Source organism: Odocoileus virginianus, chromosome 18, assembly GCF_023699985.2.
Source record: "Odocoileus virginianus isolate 20LAN1187 ecotype Illinois chromosome 18, Ovbor_1.2, whole genome shotgun sequence".
Classification (NCBI taxonomy): Eukaryota; Metazoa; Chordata; class Mammalia; order Artiodactyla; family Cervidae; genus Odocoileus; species Odocoileus virginianus.
In genome coordinates, this window is record NC_069691.1 from 57,309,557 (window position 1) to 57,330,837 (window position 21,281).

Consider the following 21,281-nt stretch of genomic DNA (forward strand, 5'->3'; position numbering starts at 1 on the left):
TTGAAGTAGCCTGCATTTGAAGTCATCTAGCAAAGCAGTACTCTTGCCTAGGGAATTCCGTGGACAGAGGAGCCCGGTGGGCTGCTGTCCATGGGGTCACACAGAGTCAGATACGACTGAAGAGACTTAGCATGCATGCATACATTGGAGAAGGAAATGGCAACCCACTCCAGTATTCTTGCCTGGAGAATCCCAGGGACAAAGGAGCCTGGTGGGCTGCCGTCTATGGGGTCACACAGTCAGACACGACTGAAGTGACTTAGCAGCAGCAGCAAAGTAGGCTCCACTCAGCGCCATGGAGAGAAACGGGCCATTATGGACTGCTTCGTCAGTTGCAGTCACTACTCAGGAAGAAGACAGCAGAGCTCACTTTGTCTTTTGAGATGGTCGTGCATGTAGTTGAATTAATCTTCTCCCCAGTAGCTTTTTTATTACCTCAATTTTCAATTCTTTATATGTATCTCTGTCACTTTTGAAATTTATATTTTGGTGGGAATTTCAGTTTCTATTTGGATAATGGCTAATTTCATTTTAAGGTAAACAAGTGTTTATTATATGTTGATATTTTTGTTCTTAACCTAATCATTTGCTGTTTTAACTGATGGATTCAGTTTTATTAAGAGCCCTTTGAGATAAGAAAAAGGATTGCTAGTGTAGCCACTCCTGCAGGCATTCTGGGTTCTACATTTTGATCAAGTTAAATTGATTCACTAAAACTACAAGCGTGTATGTATTAAGAGCCTCCACTGAAAACAGTAAATAAATGCAGGATTATAATACATCATTGGATTGAGAATAGTTAGATCAGTAAGTCAGTATGGAACAAGGAACAATTAGCTGTCTCTTTGTTAAGCCCCTCCCAGGGTGGACTTCATTTATTATAGAGCAAATTCATAAGACAGCTAGGGTTATTGTCAAGAAATATATCATCTGTTTTGGTGGAATTCCTAACCCCCAGATTATTTGATTCATAGGGTAGAGTTTGCTATAGGAGCTAACAGTGCCAGATGCTTACTTTCCCTTTCTCTTTTGCATCTGGAGTACAGATATGTGACCTCGGCTCTACCAATCAGATGCTGCCAGATACACTGCACAGACGCACTAGCCATGCAGGTGGAAGTGACAGTGTCCAGTGGCACTGGCTGGAGCAGTTTTATCTCCATATCAATTCTGAAACGTGCTTGCATTCATTTTCCGTGTTGAGTCTGTATATAAGTTCTTCATAGTAGATTCTGTGAGCTGTCCCACCATCTGTTCAGTGACTTAGCTGGAGATGACATCTGTTTCTTGCATGTAAGAATCCAGACTGACAGTGATTTCTTTTCTTTTCTTTTTTTTTCAGATTGACAGTGATTTCTTATACACTTTACTTAGGGATTTATTGTGAACTTAACATGTTGCCTCATTTCTGGTAATGAGCACTGTAACACTTGTCATACTTTTGTTTTTACTATTCCTGGCAGCTAAAAAAAATCTCAGGACCAAATTTGGATCTTGACCATAGTACAGAGAGAAACTATTAAAATTAGTATAATTAGCTCATTTTCCTTTGCTCCCCCATCTCTACAATTAAAAAAAAATTATGTATTTATTTTTAGCTGCTCTGGGTCTTGGTTCCTGTGCACCAGCTTTCTCTAGTTGTGGCAAAGGGGGCTTCTTTAGAGCGAGGGCTCAGTAGATTGATGGCACACAGGCTTAGTTTCCCTGAGGCAAGTGGAATCTTGCCAGACCAGGGATCAAACCTGTATCCCCTGCATTTTCAGGTGGATTCTTAACCACTGGACCCCCAGGGAAGTCATCTCCACCATTTTAAAAACTAATTCAATTTGTATTGTCATGTTGTTGGTTATAGTTTGAATATTCTTTGGCATTGCTCTTGTTTGTGATTGGAATGAAAGCTGACCTTTTCTGGTCCTGTGGCCAGTGCTGAGTTTTCCAAATTTGCTGACATATGGAGTGCTAACATATGGAGTTCATTGGAAGGATTGATGCTAAAGCTGAAACTCCAATTCTTTGGCCACCTGATGTGAAGAACTGACTCACTGTGGAGAAGACCCTGACTCTGGGAAAGATTGAAGGCAGGAGGAGAAGGGGACGACAGAGGCTGAGATGGTTGGATGGCATTACCAACAGGAGGACATGAATTTGAGCAAGCTCTGAGAGCTGGTGATGGACAGGGAAGCCTGTTGTGCTGCAGTCCATGGGGTCACAAAGAGTCGGACATGATGGAGCGACTGAACCGAACTGAACTGATGTAGTGCAGCACTTTAACAGCATCATCCTTTAGGATTTTAAGTAGGTCAGCTGGAATTCCATCACCTCCACTGACTTTGTTTTTAGTAATGCTTCCTAAGTCCCTCTTGACTTCACACTCCAGGATGTCCGGCTCTAAGTGAGTGACCACACCATTGTGGTTATCCAGGTCATTAAGACTTTTTTTGTAGAGTTCTTCTGTGTATTCTTGCTGCCTCTTTTTATTCTCTTCTGCTTCTATTAGGTCCTTACCATTTTTGTCTTTTATCATGCCCATCTTCACATGAAATGCTCCCTTGGTATCTCCAGTTATCTTGAAGAGATATCTAGTCTTTCCTTTTCTTTGTTTTCCTCTACTTCTTTTGCATTGTTCATTGAAGCAGGCATTCTTATCTTTCCTTGCTGTTCTCTGGAACTCTGCATTCAGTTGGGTATATCTTTCCCTTTCTCCTTTGCTTTTCACTTCTTTTCTTTCTTCAGCTATTTGTAAATCCTCTTCAGACAACCACTTTGTCTTCTTGCATTTCTTTTTCTTTGGAATGGTTTTGGTCTCTACCTCCTGTACAATGTTATGAATTTCTATCCATAGTTCTTCAGGCACTCTATCAGATCTAATCCCTTGAATATATTTGTCACCCCAGTCATACCTGAATGGCCTAGTGGTTTTCCCTTTATTCAATTGTAGCTTGAATTTTGCAATAAGGAGCTCATGATCTGAGCCACTGTTAGCTCCAGCTCTTGTTTTTGCTAACTGTATAGAGCTTCTTCATCTTCAGCTGCAAAGAACATAATCTGATTTCTGCATTGACTATCTGGTGATGTCCATGTGTGCAGTCATCTTTTGGGTTGTTGGAAAAGGGTGTTTGTTTATGACCAGTGTGTTATCTTGACAAAACTACTAGCCTTTGCCCTGCTTTCCTTGTCCTCCAAGATTCAATAGTGGCCATAGGACTGGAAAAGGTTAGTTTTCATTACAATCCCAAAGAAGGGCAATGCCAAAGAATGTCCAAACTACCATACAGTTGTGCTCATTTCATATGCTAGCAAAGGTATACTCAAAATCCTTCAAGCTGGGCTTCAGCAGTACATGAACTAAGAACTTCCAGATGTACAAGCTGGATTTAAAAAAGGCAGAGGAACCAGAGAACAAATTGCCAACATCTGTTGGATCTTAGAGAAAGCAAGAGAGTTCCAGATAAACATCTACTTCTGATTTACTGACTATGCCAAAGATGTTGACTGTGTGGATCACAACAAACTGTGGAAAATTCTTAAAGAGAGGGGAGTACCAGCCCACCTTAACTTGTCTCCTGAGAAACCTGTATGCAGGTCAAGAAACAACAGTTAGATCCAGACATGGAACAACTGACTGGTTCCAAATTGGGAAAGGAGTAGGGAAGACTGTATGTTTTCACCCTGCTTGTTTACATATATACAGAATACATCATGTGAAATGCCAAGCTGGATGTATCACAAGCTAGAATCAAGATTGGCAGGGGAAATATCAACAGCCTCAGATATGCAGATGATACCCCTCTAATGGCAGGAAGTGAAGAGGAACTAAAGAGCCTCTTGATGAGGGTGAAAGAGGAGAGTGAATAAGCTGGTTTGAACTCAACATTAAGCACTAAGATCATGGCATCCAGTCCCACCACTTCATGGCAAACAGAAGGGGAAAAAATGGAAGCAGTGACAGATTATATTTTCTTGGCCTCCAAAAAATCACCACAGATGGTGACTATAGTCATGAAATTAGAAAACGCTTGCTTCTTGGAAGGAAAGTGATAACAAACCTAGACAGCATATTAAAAAGCAGAGACATTACTTTGCCAACAAAGGTCCATCAAAGCTATAGTTTTTCCAGTAGTCATGTGTGGATGTGAGAGTTGCCCCATGAAGAAAGCTGAACTCTGAAGAATTGATGCTTTTGAACTGTGGTGTTGGAGAAGACTCTTGAGAGTCCTTTGGACTGCAAGGAGATCAAACCAGTCAATCATAAAGGAAATCAGTCCCTAATATTCATTGGAATGACTAATGCTGAAGCTGAAGCTCCAATACTTTAGCTACCTGATATGAAGAGTCAACTCATTAGAAAAGACCCTAATGCTGGGAAAGATTGAAGGCAAAAGGAGAAGGCAGAGGATGAGATGGTTGGATAGCATCACTGACTCAATGGACATGAATCTGAACACACTCTGGGAGATAGTGAAGGATGGGGAGCCTCGTGTGCTGCAGTCTATGGAGTCACAAAGAGTCGGACATAACCTAGTGACTGAGCAACAGCAATAACAAAATTCTTGATACCTCTATTGAAGATGAGTTCACTGTATATGTAGAGTTTATTTCTGGGCTCTCAGTTTTGGTTGGTTGGTTGATCTGTTTTCATGCCAGTAACACACTGTTTTAATTACTGTAGCTCTATAATATATTTAAATTCAGGAAGTGTGATGCCTCCAGATTTGTTCTTTTTTTCTCAAGATTATTTTGATCATTCTGTGTCCTTTGTGGTTTCATATGAACTTTAGGATATTTTTTCTAAGTATGAAAAAATCGAGATTTTGATAAGCATTTCTCAGAAGTGGTAGATCACTTCTGGTAATAAGAATATCTTAACAGTATTAATTCTTCCCATCTGTGAGCTCAGGAAGCCTTTTCATTAATTTGTGTCTCCTTTAATGTCATTCATCAGTGTTTGAAGATTCCAGTATAAGTGTCTTTCACTTCATTAGTTGAGTTTACTTCTAAGCCATTTATTCTTTTTAATGCTATTACAAATGAGATTTTATTTTTTGGGTAGTTTGCTGTTTAGCATATAGAAATACAACTGATTTTCTAATGTTTATTTTGTGTCTACAACTTTTCTGAATTCATTTGTTCTAGCAGATTTTTTTGTGGTTTTTGATGTGTGTGTACCTTTTAGTCTTTAAGGTTTTCTCTATCAGATTGTCTCATCTACAAACAGAAGTAACTTTACTTCTTTCTCTCCAATTTGGTTGCTCCTGTCCTCCACCCCCATGTAATTGCTGTGGCTAGGACTCATAGTACAGAATTGTATAGAGGTGGCAAGAATGGGCGTCTTGCCTTATTCCTCATCTTCTAGTTTCAGAGAAAGCTTTCAGGTTGTTCAGTATGATGCTAATTGTGGGTTTTTGTGTATGGTCTTTATTATGTTAAGATAATTTCTTTCTATTTCTAATTTGTTGAGAATTGCATCATAAGAGGTTATTGAATATTGTCAAAGTTGCTTCTGCATCTGTTTAAATGATCATTCTGGGTAGTGTTTTGGTTGCCAGTTTAATATCTTTGTTGTAGGTCTATTCAGATTGTCTTTTTCTTTTTGAGTTAATTTTAGAAGTTGTATGTTTCTCGGACTTTCCCCCTTTTATCTAGTTGTCAAATTTGTTAGCGTACAGTTTTTATAGTATTTTTTGATAGTCCTTTTATTTCCATAAGATCAGTAGGACTGTACCTTCTTTCATTTCTAATTCTAGCAGTGTGAGTCCCATCTCTTTTGCCTTGATTACTAAAGCTAGTTTTATTCATTTTCTTTCTTTTTTTTAGAGAATCAGCTTTCTGTTTAATTGATTTTCTTTTTCTATTCTCTGTTTCATTAATTTCCATTCTAATCTACCATTTCTTTTCACTTTAGGTGTTTTTTTTTCTTTTAATTAATTATTTATTTATTTTTGGCTGCACTGGGTCTTCATTGCTTTGTAAGCACTTTGTCTAGTTGTGGTGAGCAGGGGCTACTCTTAGTTGCGGTATGCGGGTTCCTCACTGTTGTATTGACGTATCGGCACACGTGGTGGTTTTATTGTGCCTAGAACATGGGCTCTAGGTGTACGGGACACAGTAGTGGTGGCCTGCAGTCTCTGGAGCTCAGGCTCAATTCTTGTGCTGCACGGATTTAGTTGCTTGAGGAATCTCCTGGATCCCCTACGTTGGCAGCCAGATTCTTATCCACTGTGCCTCCAGGGAAGTCCTTGCTTTAGGTTTATTTTGCTCGTCTTTTTCCAGTGTCTTAAAGTAGAAGGTTAAGTTACTGATTGGAGATCTTACTTTTTCCATAAAATAAGTATTTATTGCTATAAATGCCTTTGTGAGCACTGCTTTTTGCTGTATCCTTTTTTTTTTATTTTTGGTATATGAAAATTTATTACTATCGTGCTTTCATCATCAAAATTTATGATCTTGGTCTTTCCTTCTTCCCTTTGTATAAAGCCAAAAGAGAGACATTGGCTACTTTGACAACCTTAAAGCGGACTCCAGGAATGTCACCAACAGCATGACCTTTGCGACCAAATCCAGCAACCAGAACTTCATCATTTTCCTCAATAAAATTCAAGCAACCATCATTGGGTACAAAAGCAGTGATTTTTTTGCCATTCTTGATTAGCTGAACCCTGACACACTTCCTGATGGCAGAATTTGGCTGTTTGGCTTCAACTCCTACTTTTTCCAGCACAATTCCCTTGGCGTGAGAGGCGCCGCCAAAAGTGTTGGCCTTCAGGGCTGTGCCCAAATGGGCTTTCTTGTACTGTTTATCATGCCACTTCTGGTCTTGTCGGTGGCTACGGAGCTTCCTGGCAGTACGAAGACCGCGACACTTGCCCATCCTGCCGGCACCACGGGCCTGAGCGAAAGAGCTGCTGTATCCTTTAAGTTTTGATATATGTCTTCATTTTTACTCATTTCAACATACTACTTAAGTTCCTTTTTTATTTCTTTGACCCACTGATGATTTAGGAGTGTATAGTTTAATTCCCATATGTTTCTGAATTTTCCACATTTTATTGTTACTGATTTCTAGTGTTGGAAAGCAGAGTTTTGTATCATGTCTATCCTCTTATCTTTTAATCATTTCTATTTTCTGTACATTCACTGTGGTTTGTTTTATGGTCTTTCTGTCTTAGTCTGTCTATGGTTTGTCTTAGAGGTTGGCCATGTACACTTGGAAAGAATGTATATTCTGTTCCTATTTTGTGGGGTGGTCTGTGAATGTTGTATAAATAAATGGTTGGTTTCTAGTGTTGTCCAAATCTTTTATTTTGTTGTTGATCTTCTAGTTAACTGTTCTTTTTTTTTTTTAAAGTAGAGTGTTGAAATCTTAAACTATTATGTTGACTTACCTATTTCTCCCTTCATTATTCAGTTTTGCTTCATATATTTTTATGTTCTATTAGGTGCACATATGCTTACAATTGTTAGGTCTTCCTCATGGGTGACTCTTTAATCATTGTAAAATGCCACTCTTTTTGTCTAGCAACACTTGTTTTAATGTCTGTTTTTTTCTGACATTAGTATAGCCACTGGAAGTTTCTTGTGGTTACTGTTTGCATAATATATCTTTAAGCATCCCTTTACTTTGAATTTGTTTGTATTTTGAATCTAAAATATCTTCTGTAGATAGCGTATAGTTGGATTTTGTTGTTTGTAATTCAGACTGACAGTGTCTGCCTTTGAATTATTTAATGTAGTTACATTTAACATGATTATTGATGTATAGCCATGTGTGGTTTTATTGTGCCTCACTTTTTTGCACTTCATAGATATCGTGGTTTTTATAAATTGAAGCTTTGTGGTAACCCTGTGTTTAGAAAATCTCTTGGTTCCATTTTTCCAACAATATTTTCTCACTTCATGTCTCTGTCACACTTTGGTTATGTTTGCAATATTTCAGACTTTTTCATTAGTGAATTTCTTATGGTGATCTAAACTCAGTGACCTTTGTTTGATGTTACTGCTATAACTTGTTGAAGGCTCAGATGGTGTTTAGTATATTTTTAGCAATAAAGTGTTTTTTTTTTAATTTAAAAATTTTTGGTGGATTATAGTTTACTTACAGTGTTGTGGGCAAAAAAAATATTTTAAAATTAAGGTTGTACATTGTTTTTTCAGACATAAAGCCATTTCACATTTGATGGAGTACAGTATAGGGTAAATATAACTTTTGTATATAATGGGGGACCAAAAAATTCTTGTGACTTGCTTTATTGTGATATTTGATTTTTTGTAGCACCTACTCAATGGACATAAGTTTGAGTAAACTTCAGGAGTTGGTGATGGACAGGGAGGCCTGGCGTGCTGCAATTCATTGGGTCGCAAAGAGTCGGACACGACGGAGTGACTGAACTGAACTGAACTAAAAACCAAACTAATTGCACTCATCTCACACACTAGTAAAGTAGTGCTCAAAATTCTCCAAGCTAGGCTTCGGCAATACATGAACCATGAACTTCCACATGTTCAAGCTGGATTTAGAAAAGGCAGAGGAACCAGAGATCAAACTGCCAACATCCGCTGGATCATTGAAAAAGCAAGGGAGTTTCAGAAAAACATCTATTTCTGCTTTATTGACTGTGCCAAAGCCTTTGACTGTGTGGATCACAATAAACTGTGGAAAATTCTGAAGGAGATGGGAATACCAGACCACCTGACCTGCCTCTTGAGAAACCTGTATGCAGGTCAGGAAGCAACAGTTAGAACTGGACATGGAACAACAGACTGGTTCCAAATAGGAAAAGGAGTACGTCAAGGCTGTATCTTGTCACCCTGCTTATTTAACTTCTCTGCAGAGTACATCATGAGAAATGCTGGGCTGGAAGGAGCACAAGCTGGACTCAAGGTTGCTGGGAGAGATATCAATAACCTCAGATAAGCAGATGACACCACCCTTATGGCAGAAAGTGGAGAGGAACTAAAAAGCCTCTTGATGAAAGTGAAAGAGGAGAGTGAAAAAGTTGTCTTAAAGCTCAACATTCATTTGTTGTGCAAAAGCTTTTAAGTTTCATTAGGTCCCATTTGTTTATTTTTGCTTTTATTTCCAATATTCTGGGAGGTGGGTCATAGAGGATCCTGCTTTGATTTATGTCAGAGAGTGTTTTACCTATGTTCTCCTCTAGGGGTTTTATAGTTTCTGGTCTTACATTTAGATCTTTAATCCATTTTGAGTTTATTTTTGTGTATGGTGTTAGACAGTGTTCTAGTTTCATTCTTTTACAAGTGGTTGACCAGTTTTCCCAGCACCACTTGTTAAAGAGGTCTTTTTTCCATTGTATATCCTTGCCTCCTTTGTCGAAGATAAGGTGTCCATAGGTTTATGGATTTATCTCTGGGCTTTCTATTCTGTTCCATTGATCTATATTTCTGTCTTTGTGCCAGTACCATACTGTCTTGATGACTGTGGCTTTGTAGTAGAGCCTGAAGTCAGGCAGGTTGATTCCTCCAGTTCCATTCTTCTTTCTCAAGATTACTTTGGCTATTCGAGGTTTTTTGTATTTCCATACAAATTGTGAAATTATTTGTTCTAGTTCTGTGAAAAATACCATTGGTAGCTTGATAGGGATTGCATTGAATCTATAGATTGCTTTGGGTAGAATAGCCACTTTGACAATATTGATTCTTCCAATCCATGAACACGGCATGTTTCTCCATCTATTTGTGTCCTCTTTGATTTCTTTCATCAGTGTTTCATAGCTTTCTGTGTATAGGTCTTTTGTTTCTTTAGGTAGATATACTCCTAAGTATTTTATTCTTTTTGTTGCAATGGTGAATGGTATTGTTTCCTTAATTTCTCTTTCTGTTTTTTCATTGTTAGTGTATAGGAATGCAAGGGATTTCTGTGTGTTAATTTTATATCCTGCAACTTTACTATATTCATTGATTAGCTCTAGTAATTTTCTGGAAGAGTTTTTACGGTTTTCTATGTAGAGGATCATGTCATCTGCAAACAGCGAGAGTTTCACTTTTTCTTTTCCTGTCTGGATTCCTTTTACTTCTTTTTCTGCTCTGATTGCTGTGGCCAAAACTTCCAACACTATGTTGAATAGTAGTGGTGAGAGTGGGCACCCTTGTCTTGTTCCTGATTTCAGAGGAAATGCTTTCAATTTTTCACCATTGAGGGTGATGCTTGCTGTGGGTTTGTCATATATAGCTTTTATTATGTTGAGGTATGTTCCTTCTATGCCTGCTTTCTGGAGAGTTTTAATCATAAATGAGTGTTGAATTTTCTCAAAGGCTTTCTCTGCATCTATTGAGATAATCATATGGTTTTTATCTTTCAATTTGTTAATGTGGTGTATTACATTGATTGATTTGTGGATATTAAAGAATCCTTGCATTCCTGGGATAAAGCCCACTTGGTCATGGTGTATGATTTTTTTAATATGTTGTTGGATTCTGTTTGCTAGAATTTTGTTAAGGATTTTTGCATGTATGTTCATCAGTGATATTGGCCTGTAGTTTTCTTTTTTTGTGGCATCTTTGTCTGGTTTTGGAATTAGGGTGATGGAGAGACAGCCCTCAGATCAGGAGAAAATAATAGCAAATGAAGCAACAGACAAAGGATTAATCTCAAAAATATACAAGCAACTCCTGAAGCTCAATTCCAGAAAAATAAATGACCCAATCAAAAAATGGGCCAAAGAACTAACAGACATTTCTCCAAAGAAGACATACAGATGGCTAACAAACACATGAAAAGATGCTCAACATCACTGATTATCAGAGAAATGCAAATCAAAACCACAATGAGCTACCATTACATAGCCAGTCAGGATGGCTGCTATCCAAAAGTCTACAAGCAATAAATGTGGAGAAAAGGGAACCCTCTTACACTGTTGGTGGGAATGCAAACTAGTACAGCCACTATGGAAAACAGTGTGGAGATTTCTTAAAAAGCTGGAAATAGAACTGCCATATGACCCAGCAATCCCACTTCTTGGCATACACACTGAGGAAACCAGATCTGAAAGAGACACGTGCACCCCAATGTTCATCGCAGCACTGTTTATAATAGCCAGGACATGGAAGAAACCTAGATGCCCATCAGCAGATGAACGGATAAGGAAGCTGTGGTACATATATACCATGGAATATTACTCAGCCATTAAAAAGAATTCATTTGAATCAGTTCTAATGAGATGGATGAAACTGGAGCCCATTATACAGAGTGAAGTAAGCCAGAAAAATAAAGAACATTACAGCATACTAACACATATATATGGAATTTAGAAAGATGGTAATGATAACCATATATGCAAAACAGAAAAAGAGACACAGATGTACAGAATAGACTTTTGGACTCTGTGGGAGAAGGCGAGGGTGGGATGTTTTGAAAGAATAGCATGTACATTATCTATAGTGAAACAGATCACCAGCCCAGGTGGGATGCATGAGACAAGTGCTCGGCCCTGGTGCTCTGGGAAGACCCAGAGTGAGCGGGTAGAGAGGGAGGTGGGAGGGGGGATCGGGATGGGGAATATATGTAACTCCATGGCTGATTCATGTCAGTGTATGACAAAACCCACTGAAATGTTTTGAAGTAATTAGCCTCCAACTAATAAAAATAAATGAAAAAAAAAAAAAAAAGCTCAACATTCAGAAAACTAAGATCATGGCATCTGGTCCCATCACTTCATGGGAAATAGATGGGGAAACAGTGGCAACAGTGTCAGACTTTATTGTTTGGGGCTCCAAAATCACTGCAGATGGTAATTGCAGCCATGAAATTAAGAGACGCTTACTCCTTGGAAGGAAAGTTATGACCAACTTTAACATGACAGCATATTAAAAAGCAGAGATGTTATATTGTCAACAAAGGTCTGTCTAGTCAAGGCTATGGTTTGTCCAGTGGTCATGTATGGATGTGAGAGTTGGACTATAAAGAAAGCTGAGCGCTAAAGAATTGATGCTTTTGAACTGTGGTGTTGTAGAAGACTTTTGAGAGTCCCTTGGACTGGAAGGAGATTCAACCAGTCCATCCTAAAGGAGATCAGTCCTGGGTGTTCATTGGAAGGACTGATGCTGAAGCTGAAACTCCAATACTTTGGTCACCTCATGGGAAGAGTTGACTCATTTGAAAAGACCCTGATGCTGGGAGGGGTTGGGGGCAAGAGGAGAAGGGGATAACAGAGGATAAGATGGTTGGATGGCATCACTGACTCGACGGACATGAGTTTGAATAGGCTTTGGGAGTTGTTGATGACAGGGAAGCCTGGTGTGCTGCAGTCCATGGGCTCACAAAGAGTCAGACACGACTGAGTAACTGAACTGAACTGAATAGATAGGTGGGGGAGGAATACTAACATATCGCTTGTCCAGGACTATAGCTCTCAAACTGGATGCTGGATCCCTGTGTTCTTGGCTATACCAGTCTGGAGTAAAATTTCCATCTTGCTGAGTTAGGATGGAGGAAGAGGAAGCAGATCTCAGTTCAAATACCACAGATTCTCAATATTCTAAACAAATTACAGAAAAATACAGAAAAAAAGTGTGTGTTTCTATAGTTACTGTATGTACTTGAACCATATCCAGGGATTTTTAACTGGTTGTTTTAAAGTAATTTTCACTAGTTTCTCTGGTAAGTGAATCTGATGAGTTCCTCATTAGAGCCACACCACCCACTCCCTTTATTTCTTCTTTCTGGAAGAAACATTCTCTTAACTAAGATCTATGTTAGAACTTCTGCTGCACTTTATGTTTCAAGCTGTCTATCTTATCTTCCATCTCTTTCTCTGTACATCTGGGTTTCTCCTTTAGTTCATAATCCAGCTCGCCAATGATGTCTCCAACTCTTATCTATATAACTTTCTTCTGAGTTTCTAATTTTGTTGACTGTATTTCAAATTACCTTCGGTACTATTTAATTTTTTTTTCTTTTAATCTTCCCAGTATGTCGGGGGAGTGTTTCGTCTTCTTTTGTCATCTTTCCCTATAACTTTGTTCCTAATTGTTTATCCAGTGCATTTTTATGGTATATATCTGACCCATTCTTAAATTCTAAGAAAATTTGATTTCTTGCTTACTAAGCTTGTTGTTTGTCATGAATGACTTAAATGTTATGAAATGCTCTTTCTGTGTAAATTAAGATGGTTTTGATCTTAATTAAAACAGGAAGGCTGCCATATGACTTTTCATGTATTTAAATGGAGATGACAATGAATTAGAATATCACTTTGGGGGAAACTCATATTAAATTGGTGGGTAGAGGCATTAAAAACTGATTGCTGTTAAATCCAAGACAGATGAGACATTATGTGCCCCTTGATGCAAGAACATGCTACCTCCTCTGAAGTAGCTTTGGAAAAAAAATCTGTCTAGATTCAGCTTAGCAATTTAGAGGAAGTACATAGGATAGAGGATTAGATTAAACTATGCTATGGAGATGCATTTACAGAAATCTGGATTATATAAAATTCTCAAAGACAAACAACTGTGTTTCTTCAAATAAAATGTAAGGAGAAAGAGTGCATATGAAAGATGGAGAAGGGGAGAAAGAGAGAGTAGAAGAACCAGCAAGAGAGGGCAAGTGAGCACAGAGATTAAAAGAGAAAGAAAATACATATCAATTGATTGCAACATGTGGACTTCAACTGCTTCCTGATTCAAATAAACAATTTGTAAAAAAAAAAAAAAATGTGGCATTTTGGGGTGGGTGGGATCCCGGTAGGAAGGTTCAAGAGAGAGGGGACATATGTATCCCTGTGGCTGATTCATGTTGCTGTATGGATGAAACCAACACAATATTGTAAGGCAATTATCCTTCAATTAAAAATAATTTTAAGTTTTAAAAAGTGACATTTATGAAACATTTGAACTTTTGAATATTTGGGGCATATTTGACATTAAGGAACTTTAACTCATTTTTATGTCTACTAATGGTGTTGTGGCTATCTTAAAAATACTTATTCTTTAGAAGTAACATTGAGATATGGTCATTTGAAATCCATCAGTAAAATTATATGATATATGTTGTTGTTGTTGTTGCTCTGTTGTGTCCAACATTTTGTAACCCCATGGGCTGCAGCATGTCAGCTTTCTCTGTCCTTCACCATCTCCCGGAGCTTGCTCAAACTCACATCCATTGAGTTGGTGATGCCATGTCCATTGAGTCAGTGATGCCATCCAGCAATCTAGTCCTCCGTCATCCCCTTCTCCTTCTGCCTTCAATCTTTCCCAGCATCAGGACCTTTTCTAGTGAGTTGGCTCTTTGCATCAGGTGGCCAAAGTATTGAAGCTTCAGCTTTAGCATCAGTCCGTCCAGTGAATATTCAGGAATGATTTCCTTTTGGATTGACTGGTTTGACTTCCTTGCTGTCCAAGGGACTCTCAAGAGTCTTCTCCAACACCATAATGTGATATATATGATATTATATATGATATATGTGAAATGCTTCAAAAAAGCATGGGAGGAGAGTAGTGGCTGGGAGTATAGAAGAAACAAAGTGGCTGTGGCTATGAGATGTTAATTCTTGAAGATGGGTGATGGATAAGATTCATTACTTTTTTTTTTTTTTTTTTAGTTTTGCATGTATTTGGAATTGGCTTTCATATTACTTACCGCTTAGGCCTGGTAATCTCGATTCTTATGGGGGAGTGGAATTTGTAAGCTAAAGTGAGGTCAAAAAGAGTTTTAATGAGTGCACATCTCATTCTGACATGTAGACTTTCTAAATTTGAGTCATCTATGACACTAAGGGCGTGGTTTGCAAACAATGACAATTTCCCTAAATGAAATCATCAAATGCTTTTTTTTTTCATGGTGAAGAAATGTGCTCTGCAATAAAATGTCTATGAAATCAAGCCCATGTCCCTTTTTCAGTTATATGCTGAATTCTAAAATACTTTTGTGTTTTAAGGTTTGTTCTTTTTTAGAAATCATTTTTTCGGTATCTTATTGATATGATTAGTTGTTCAGTTGAAACAACTGATTGAGGTAAAACCAATAACAATCTGTTGGTTGCTCATTAAGTATAAGCATGCGCCAGGCTTTTGAGAGTGGCAACTAAATCACTCCACAATTTATAGAAGGCTACAGTGTACAGATTTTGTTTCCTTGAGCTTCAAAATCACTGTGACTCGTGACTGCAGCCAGGAAATTTAAAAATGCTTGCCTCTTAGAAGAAAAGCTATGACAAACCTAGACAGCATATTAAAAAGCAGAAACATTGCTTTGCTGACAAAGGTCCATCTAGTCAAGCTATGGTTTTTCCATTAGTCATGTATGGATGTGAGAGTTGGTCCATAAAGAAGGCTGAGTGCTGAAGAATTGATGCCTTCTAATTGTGGTGCTGGAAAGGACTCTTGAGAGTCCCTTGGACAGCAAGGAAATCAAACCAGTCAATCCTAAGGGAAATCAATTCTGAATATGCATTGGAACGACTGATGCTGAAGCTGAAGCTCCAATACTTTGACCACCTAATGCAAAGAGCCAACTCATTGGAAAAGAGTCTGATGCTGGTACAGATTGAGGGCAGGAGGAGACGGGGGCAACAGAGGATGAGATGGTTAGATGGCATCACTGACTTAATGGACATGAATTTGAGCAAACTCCCGGAGATGGTGAAGGACAGGAAAGCCTGTTGTGCTGCAGTCCATGGGGTCACGAAGAGTCAGATACGACTGAGCAACTGAACAACAACAGTGTCCTTGGGAAGACATACTACATGACAAGGTGAACAACCCCCAGAAGATACAAATAATCACCAAAGCAACAGAATAAATGTTACATGATTTTTTTTCACCAACTAAAAATTCAAAACCCCAAATTCCTAATTTCCCATCTGAAGTATTTTTCAGCTATACTATACTCTGATTATTCCCTACCTCCCTAAGATAACAAGGGGGCGTTAGTTGGGAAAAATAGGAGAGAATGGGAAAAAGGACTCTGTTGACATTAATTTAGGCACCGACATAAGATCTGTATATTCATTCCTTCTCTTGGAAAATGTAGACTTTTCCTTATCATGAATTGAACAGTTAACAGGGAGTGGGACTCCAGGCTCACAGCCACCCACAGGCAGATCCCACTTTCCCTTTGGGGTTATTTATTAGGACTGTGTTCATAAAGCATGTGAGGCTGAGAAATTATGATTTATCTACAGTAACTGCACAAACTCATCTTTCTTCTTCAATCTGCTAGTTGTTGAGTCACTCGGTCGTGTGTGACTCTTTGTGACCCCATGGACTGTAGCATGCCAGGATTCCTTGTCCTTCACCATCTCTTGGAGTTTGCTCAAACTCATGTCCGTTGAGTTGGTGATGCCATCCAACCATCTCGTCCTCAATCTGGTAGAGAAACAGTTTTTTAACGCTTGTACTAAATCATATAGAACACATTTGGCAGCAGTTTTATAGTTTGATTTGCTATATTCCCCTTTAGTTTGTCTTTTGAAGGATATGTTTTTGTAAAGGGGAGAAATAGGCTTTGCTCTTAATTAAATATTTAGGATCCTGCTCATCAGTGATAAATGAAATGAACAAGGTTGGTATATAACCACGTTTTGATGAGTGATTGATTACTTATATTTTCAGAGAGATGAACAGATACCTGCAGTGATAGAATAGACAATGAATCAGATCTGTCTAATTCCTAGGAAGAAGGTTGTCAAAGGTAAATGGAGAAGTTGGGGAGATAAATGACATTTTGATGAATAACTGACTACATGTACATGAAGACAGATGGAGTCATTTAGAAAGTACGTTTTCTTTTTTTATGAAGTACTGCTTTTAAAATCCAGTCAAAAGATTGAAAGAAAGTAGGTTTTAACATCATAGTTAAAACAGAAAAAAAAGTGTCATAGGATTATCCAAGAAAATGCAGTTACCAGACCCACGTTTCAAACCAGGCAGTACATTTAATTATTGATTGGACACCTATTATGTAATCAGTTTCTTTTACAGAGTTCCTGGTTTTCCAGTGTATCTAGTTTGGAGAGTAGAAATTGTACATAAGTAAAATTACTCTAATAAATGGTCTGTGAGAAATATGGACCAGGTGGTTTGGGAGTACAAATAAGACTATGAGTTGGTCTGACCAGGTTCTTGGAAAGAAGTGATTTGAACTGGAAATGGATGGATGACTGAAATTTCAATAGGCAGAAACATCATGGATTTATACATTTTTTGACAATTGTACTTGGTAAATCTTATGTGTCAGTTGCTATGCTAAATAGACAATGAACCAGACAATTATAATAACAGTGTGACAAAGTGCTGTAGTAGAACAGGGTATTTGTGGAACACAAAGGAAAGACAGATAGTAAATGAGCCAAATGAAGAGAGGTGATAATGGAGTAAAGAGGACTGTCTTCTAGGTGGAGGGACAACAGTTACACAGGGCCAGTGGTAAGAAGGGGCCTATCCAGGCTGCTTGGAGCTGCAAGCCCAAGAACTGCTCTGCTCACTATGGTGGCCCTTAGTCACATGCAGCTGTTGAACACTTGAAATGGCGCAAATGCGACCGAGAAACCAAATTTTTATTTATTTTGATTAACTTAAGCTTAAAAATTGACATCTGTTTCAATATATTTGGAACAAATAACAACTTGATTATGTGAATCTGCTTTTTCAAAGTAAATGTTATTACATTTAAATAAAGAGTAAATATGTCTTATGACAATTTAGCATCTGAATTGAGATGCACTCAAAAGGTTGGTGATACAGTAGAGGCCACATTCCAAAGATTTTGTGTTTGTAAAAGAATGTGTAAACTTTCATAACTTTTTAATATTGACTGTATGTTGACATAATATTTTGAATATTTTAGATTACTTAAATTAATTTCACCTGTTTCTTTTTACTTTAAAAAAATTTTTATTTTATATTGGCGTATAGTTGATTAACAATGTTGTGTTGGTTCCAGCTGTACAGCAGAGTGATTCAGTTATACATATACATGTATCTGTTCTTTCTCAGATTCTTTCCCCATTTAGGTTATTACAAAGTACTGAGCAGAGTTCTCTGCTCTACAGAGGTGCTTGTTGGATATCTATTTTAAATACAACAGTGTGTACATGTCAATCCCAAACCCCCAGTGTATCCCTGCCTTCCGCCCTTTCCCCTCTGGTAACCATAGTTTCTTTCTCTAAGTCTGTGAGTCTGTTTCTGTTTTGTAAATAAGTTCATTTGTGTCATTTTTTTTTTTTAGATTCCACATGTAAGCAATATCATAGGATACTTGTCTTTCCTGTCTGAGTTACTTCAGTTAATATGATAATCTCCAGATCTGTCCATGTTGCTGCAAGTAGCATTATTTCATTTTTTTTTAATGGCTGAGTAATATTGTATTGTACATATGTCCTACATCTTTATCCATTCCTCTGTCAGTGGACATTTAGGTTGCTTCCGTGTCTTGGCTATTGTAAACAGCACTGCAATAAACACTGGGGTGCATGTATCCTTTCACTCCTTGTTCTTCTCTAGATACATGCCCAGGAGTGGGGTTGCTGGATCACATGGTAGGTTCACCTACCGTATGTGGTAAAGAATCTGCCTGCGGTGCAGGAGCTGCAGGAGACTCAGGTTCGGTGGCAGGGCCACCCACTCCAGGATTCTTGCCTGGAGAATCCCATGGACAGAGGAGCTGGCGGGCTCGAGTCAGATATAACTAAAGCGACTTGTAGTAGCTCTATTTTTAGTTTCTGAAGAAACCTCCATACTGTTCTCCATGGTGACTGTACCAGTGTACATCCCCACTAACAGTGTAGAAGGAATCTCTTTTCTCCACACCCTCTCCAGCATTGACGATGGCTGTTCTGACTAATGTGAGGTGATACGTCATTGTGGTTTTGATTTGCATTTCTCTAATCATTAGCAGTGTTGAGCATCTTTTCACATACCTCTTGGCCGCCTGTATGTCGTCTTTGGAGAAATGTCTGTTTAGGTCTTCTGCCTATTTTTTGATTGCTTTTTTTTTTTTTTAATTTTGAGCTACATGAGCTCTTTGTAAATTTTGGAGATTAATCCCCTGTTGGTCACATTGTAAGTATTTTCTCCCATTTTGTGAGTTCATTTTCCTTTCATTTTGTTTGCTTTCCTTTACTGTGCAAAAGCTTCTGAGTTTTATTGGGTCCTTTTTGTTTATTTTTGTTTTTATTTCCATTACTCTAGGAGATGGGATGAAAAAGATATTGCTGTGATTTATGTCAAAGAGTATTCTGCCTATGTTTTCCTCTTAAGAGTTTTATAGTATCAGGTGTTACACTTAGGTCTTTAATTGTTTTGGGTTTATTTTTGGGTATGGTGTTAAAAAATGTTCTGATTTTATTTTATTTTTTACAGGTAACTGTCCAGTTTTCCTGGCACCACTTTTTTAAGAGACTGACTTTTCTGTGTTGTCTAGATTTGTCCCCTTTTGTCATACATTAACTGACCCTACATGTGAGGGTTTCTATCCTGGTTTTTCTGTCCTGTTCCATTGATTTATGTTTCTGTTTTTGTGCCAATACCATACTGTTTTGATGACTGTTGCTTTGTTGTATAGTCTGAAGTCAGGGATCCTGATTCCTCCAACTCTATATCTTTATCAAGATTGCTTTGGGCATTTGGGATCTTTTGTGTCTCCATACAAATTTTAAAAAATTTTTGTTCTAGATCTGTGAAAAATGCCATTGGTAATTTAATAGGGATTGTTCTGAATCTGTGATTGCCTTGGATAGTATAATCATTTTAACAGCATTGATTCTTCAAGTCCAAGAACATGGTATATTTTTCCATCTGTGTCACCTTTGATTTCTTTCATCTTATAGTTTTCAGACTATAGGTCTTTTGCTTCCTCAGATAGCTTTATTCCTAGGTATTTTATTCTTTTTGAAGCAGTGGTAAATGGGGTTGTTCCTTTAATTTCTCTTTCTGATCTTTCATTGTTAGTGTGTAAAAATATCCACAGATATTTTTAAACAGATTTCTATGTGTTAGTTTTGTATCCTGCAACTTTATAGAATTCATTGATGAGCTCTGGTAGTTTTCTGGTAGCATCTTTAGGATTTTCTGTGTATGGTATCATGTCACTGCAAACAATGACAGTTTTATGTCTTCTTTTTCCATTATTTGGATTCCCATTGTTTCTTTTTCTTCTTTGATTGCTGTGACTAGGAATTCCAAAACTATGCTGAATAAAATTGGTGAGAGTCAACATCCTTGTCTCATTCCTGATGTCAGAGGAAGTGTTTCAGCTTTTCCTGGTTGACTATGATGTTAGCTATAGGTTTGTCATATATAGCATTTGTGAGGTATGGTCCCTCTATGCCTAATTTCTGGAGAATTTTTGTCTGTATTATAAATGAGTGTTGAATTTTGTCAAAAGCATTTTCTGTATCTATTGAGATGATCATATGATTTTTATTCTTCAATTTTTAAAATTAATTTTATTGGATTGTATTTGCCTTATAATGTAGTTTCTGTGGTGAAACAAATTGAATTAGGCATATGTATACATATGTCCACTCTTTTTTAGGTTTCCTTCCCATATTTTTCAATTTGTTGATGTGGTGTATCACACTGATTGATTTGTAGATACTGAAAAATCATTGCAACTGTGGGATAAATCCCACTTGATTATGGTGTATGATCCTTTTAATGTATTGGCAGATTCAGATTGCTAGTATTTTGTTCAGAATTTTTACGTCCAGGTTCATCAGTGATATTGGCCTGTAGTCTTCCTTTTTGTAGTATTTTTGTATGGTTTTGGTATCATGGTGATAGTGGCTTCATAGAATGTGTTTGGAAATGTTCCTTCCTCTCAATTTTTTGGAAGAGTTTCAGAAATATAGGTCTTAACTCTTCTCTAAATGTTTGATAGAACTCACCTGTGAAGCCATCTGGTCCTGGACTTTTGTTTGTTAGGAGTTTTTTGTTCACAGTTTCAATTTAAGTATTTGTGATTGGCCTGTTCATATTTTCTGTTTCTTCTTGGTTCCATCTTAGGAGATTATACCATTCTAAATTTGTCCATTTCTTCCAGGTTATCCATTATATATATATATATACATATATATATATAGTTGCTTGTAGCAGCCTCTTATGATCCTTTTTATTTGGTTTGACTTCTTCTTTTTCATCTCTAGTTTTATTGATTTGAGCCTTTGTCTTTTTTTTCTTGATGAGTCTGGCTAAATGTTTGTCAATTTAGTTTATATTTTCAAAGATCTAGCTTTTAGTTTCATTAGTCTTTTACTGTTTTGTCTCTATTTCATTTATTTCTTCTCTGATCTTAATGATTTCTTCCACAGTAAGTTCCTTACATACAA

General features: G+C 37.6%; 1 protein-coding gene and 1 long non-coding RNA gene across 2 annotated transcripts in view; one reads left to right on the top strand and one right to left on the bottom strand.

Moving 5' to 3' along the window:
* LOC139039535 (uncharacterized) overlaps positions 1 to 21,281 on the top strand; it is a 78,960-nt gene that overhangs the window by 23,671 nt on the left and 34,008 nt on the right. The gene's annotated exons all lie outside the window — the stretch shown is intronic.
* LOC110136911 (small ribosomal subunit protein uS12-like) lies at positions 6,378 to 6,896 on the bottom strand. The gene has a single exon (XM_020892962.2). The coding sequence runs from the start codon at positions 6,866 to 6,868 to the stop codon at positions 6,437 to 6,439; it is 432 nt and encodes a 143-aa protein (XP_020748621.2). The 5' UTR covers positions 6,869 to 6,896; the 3' UTR covers positions 6,378 to 6,436.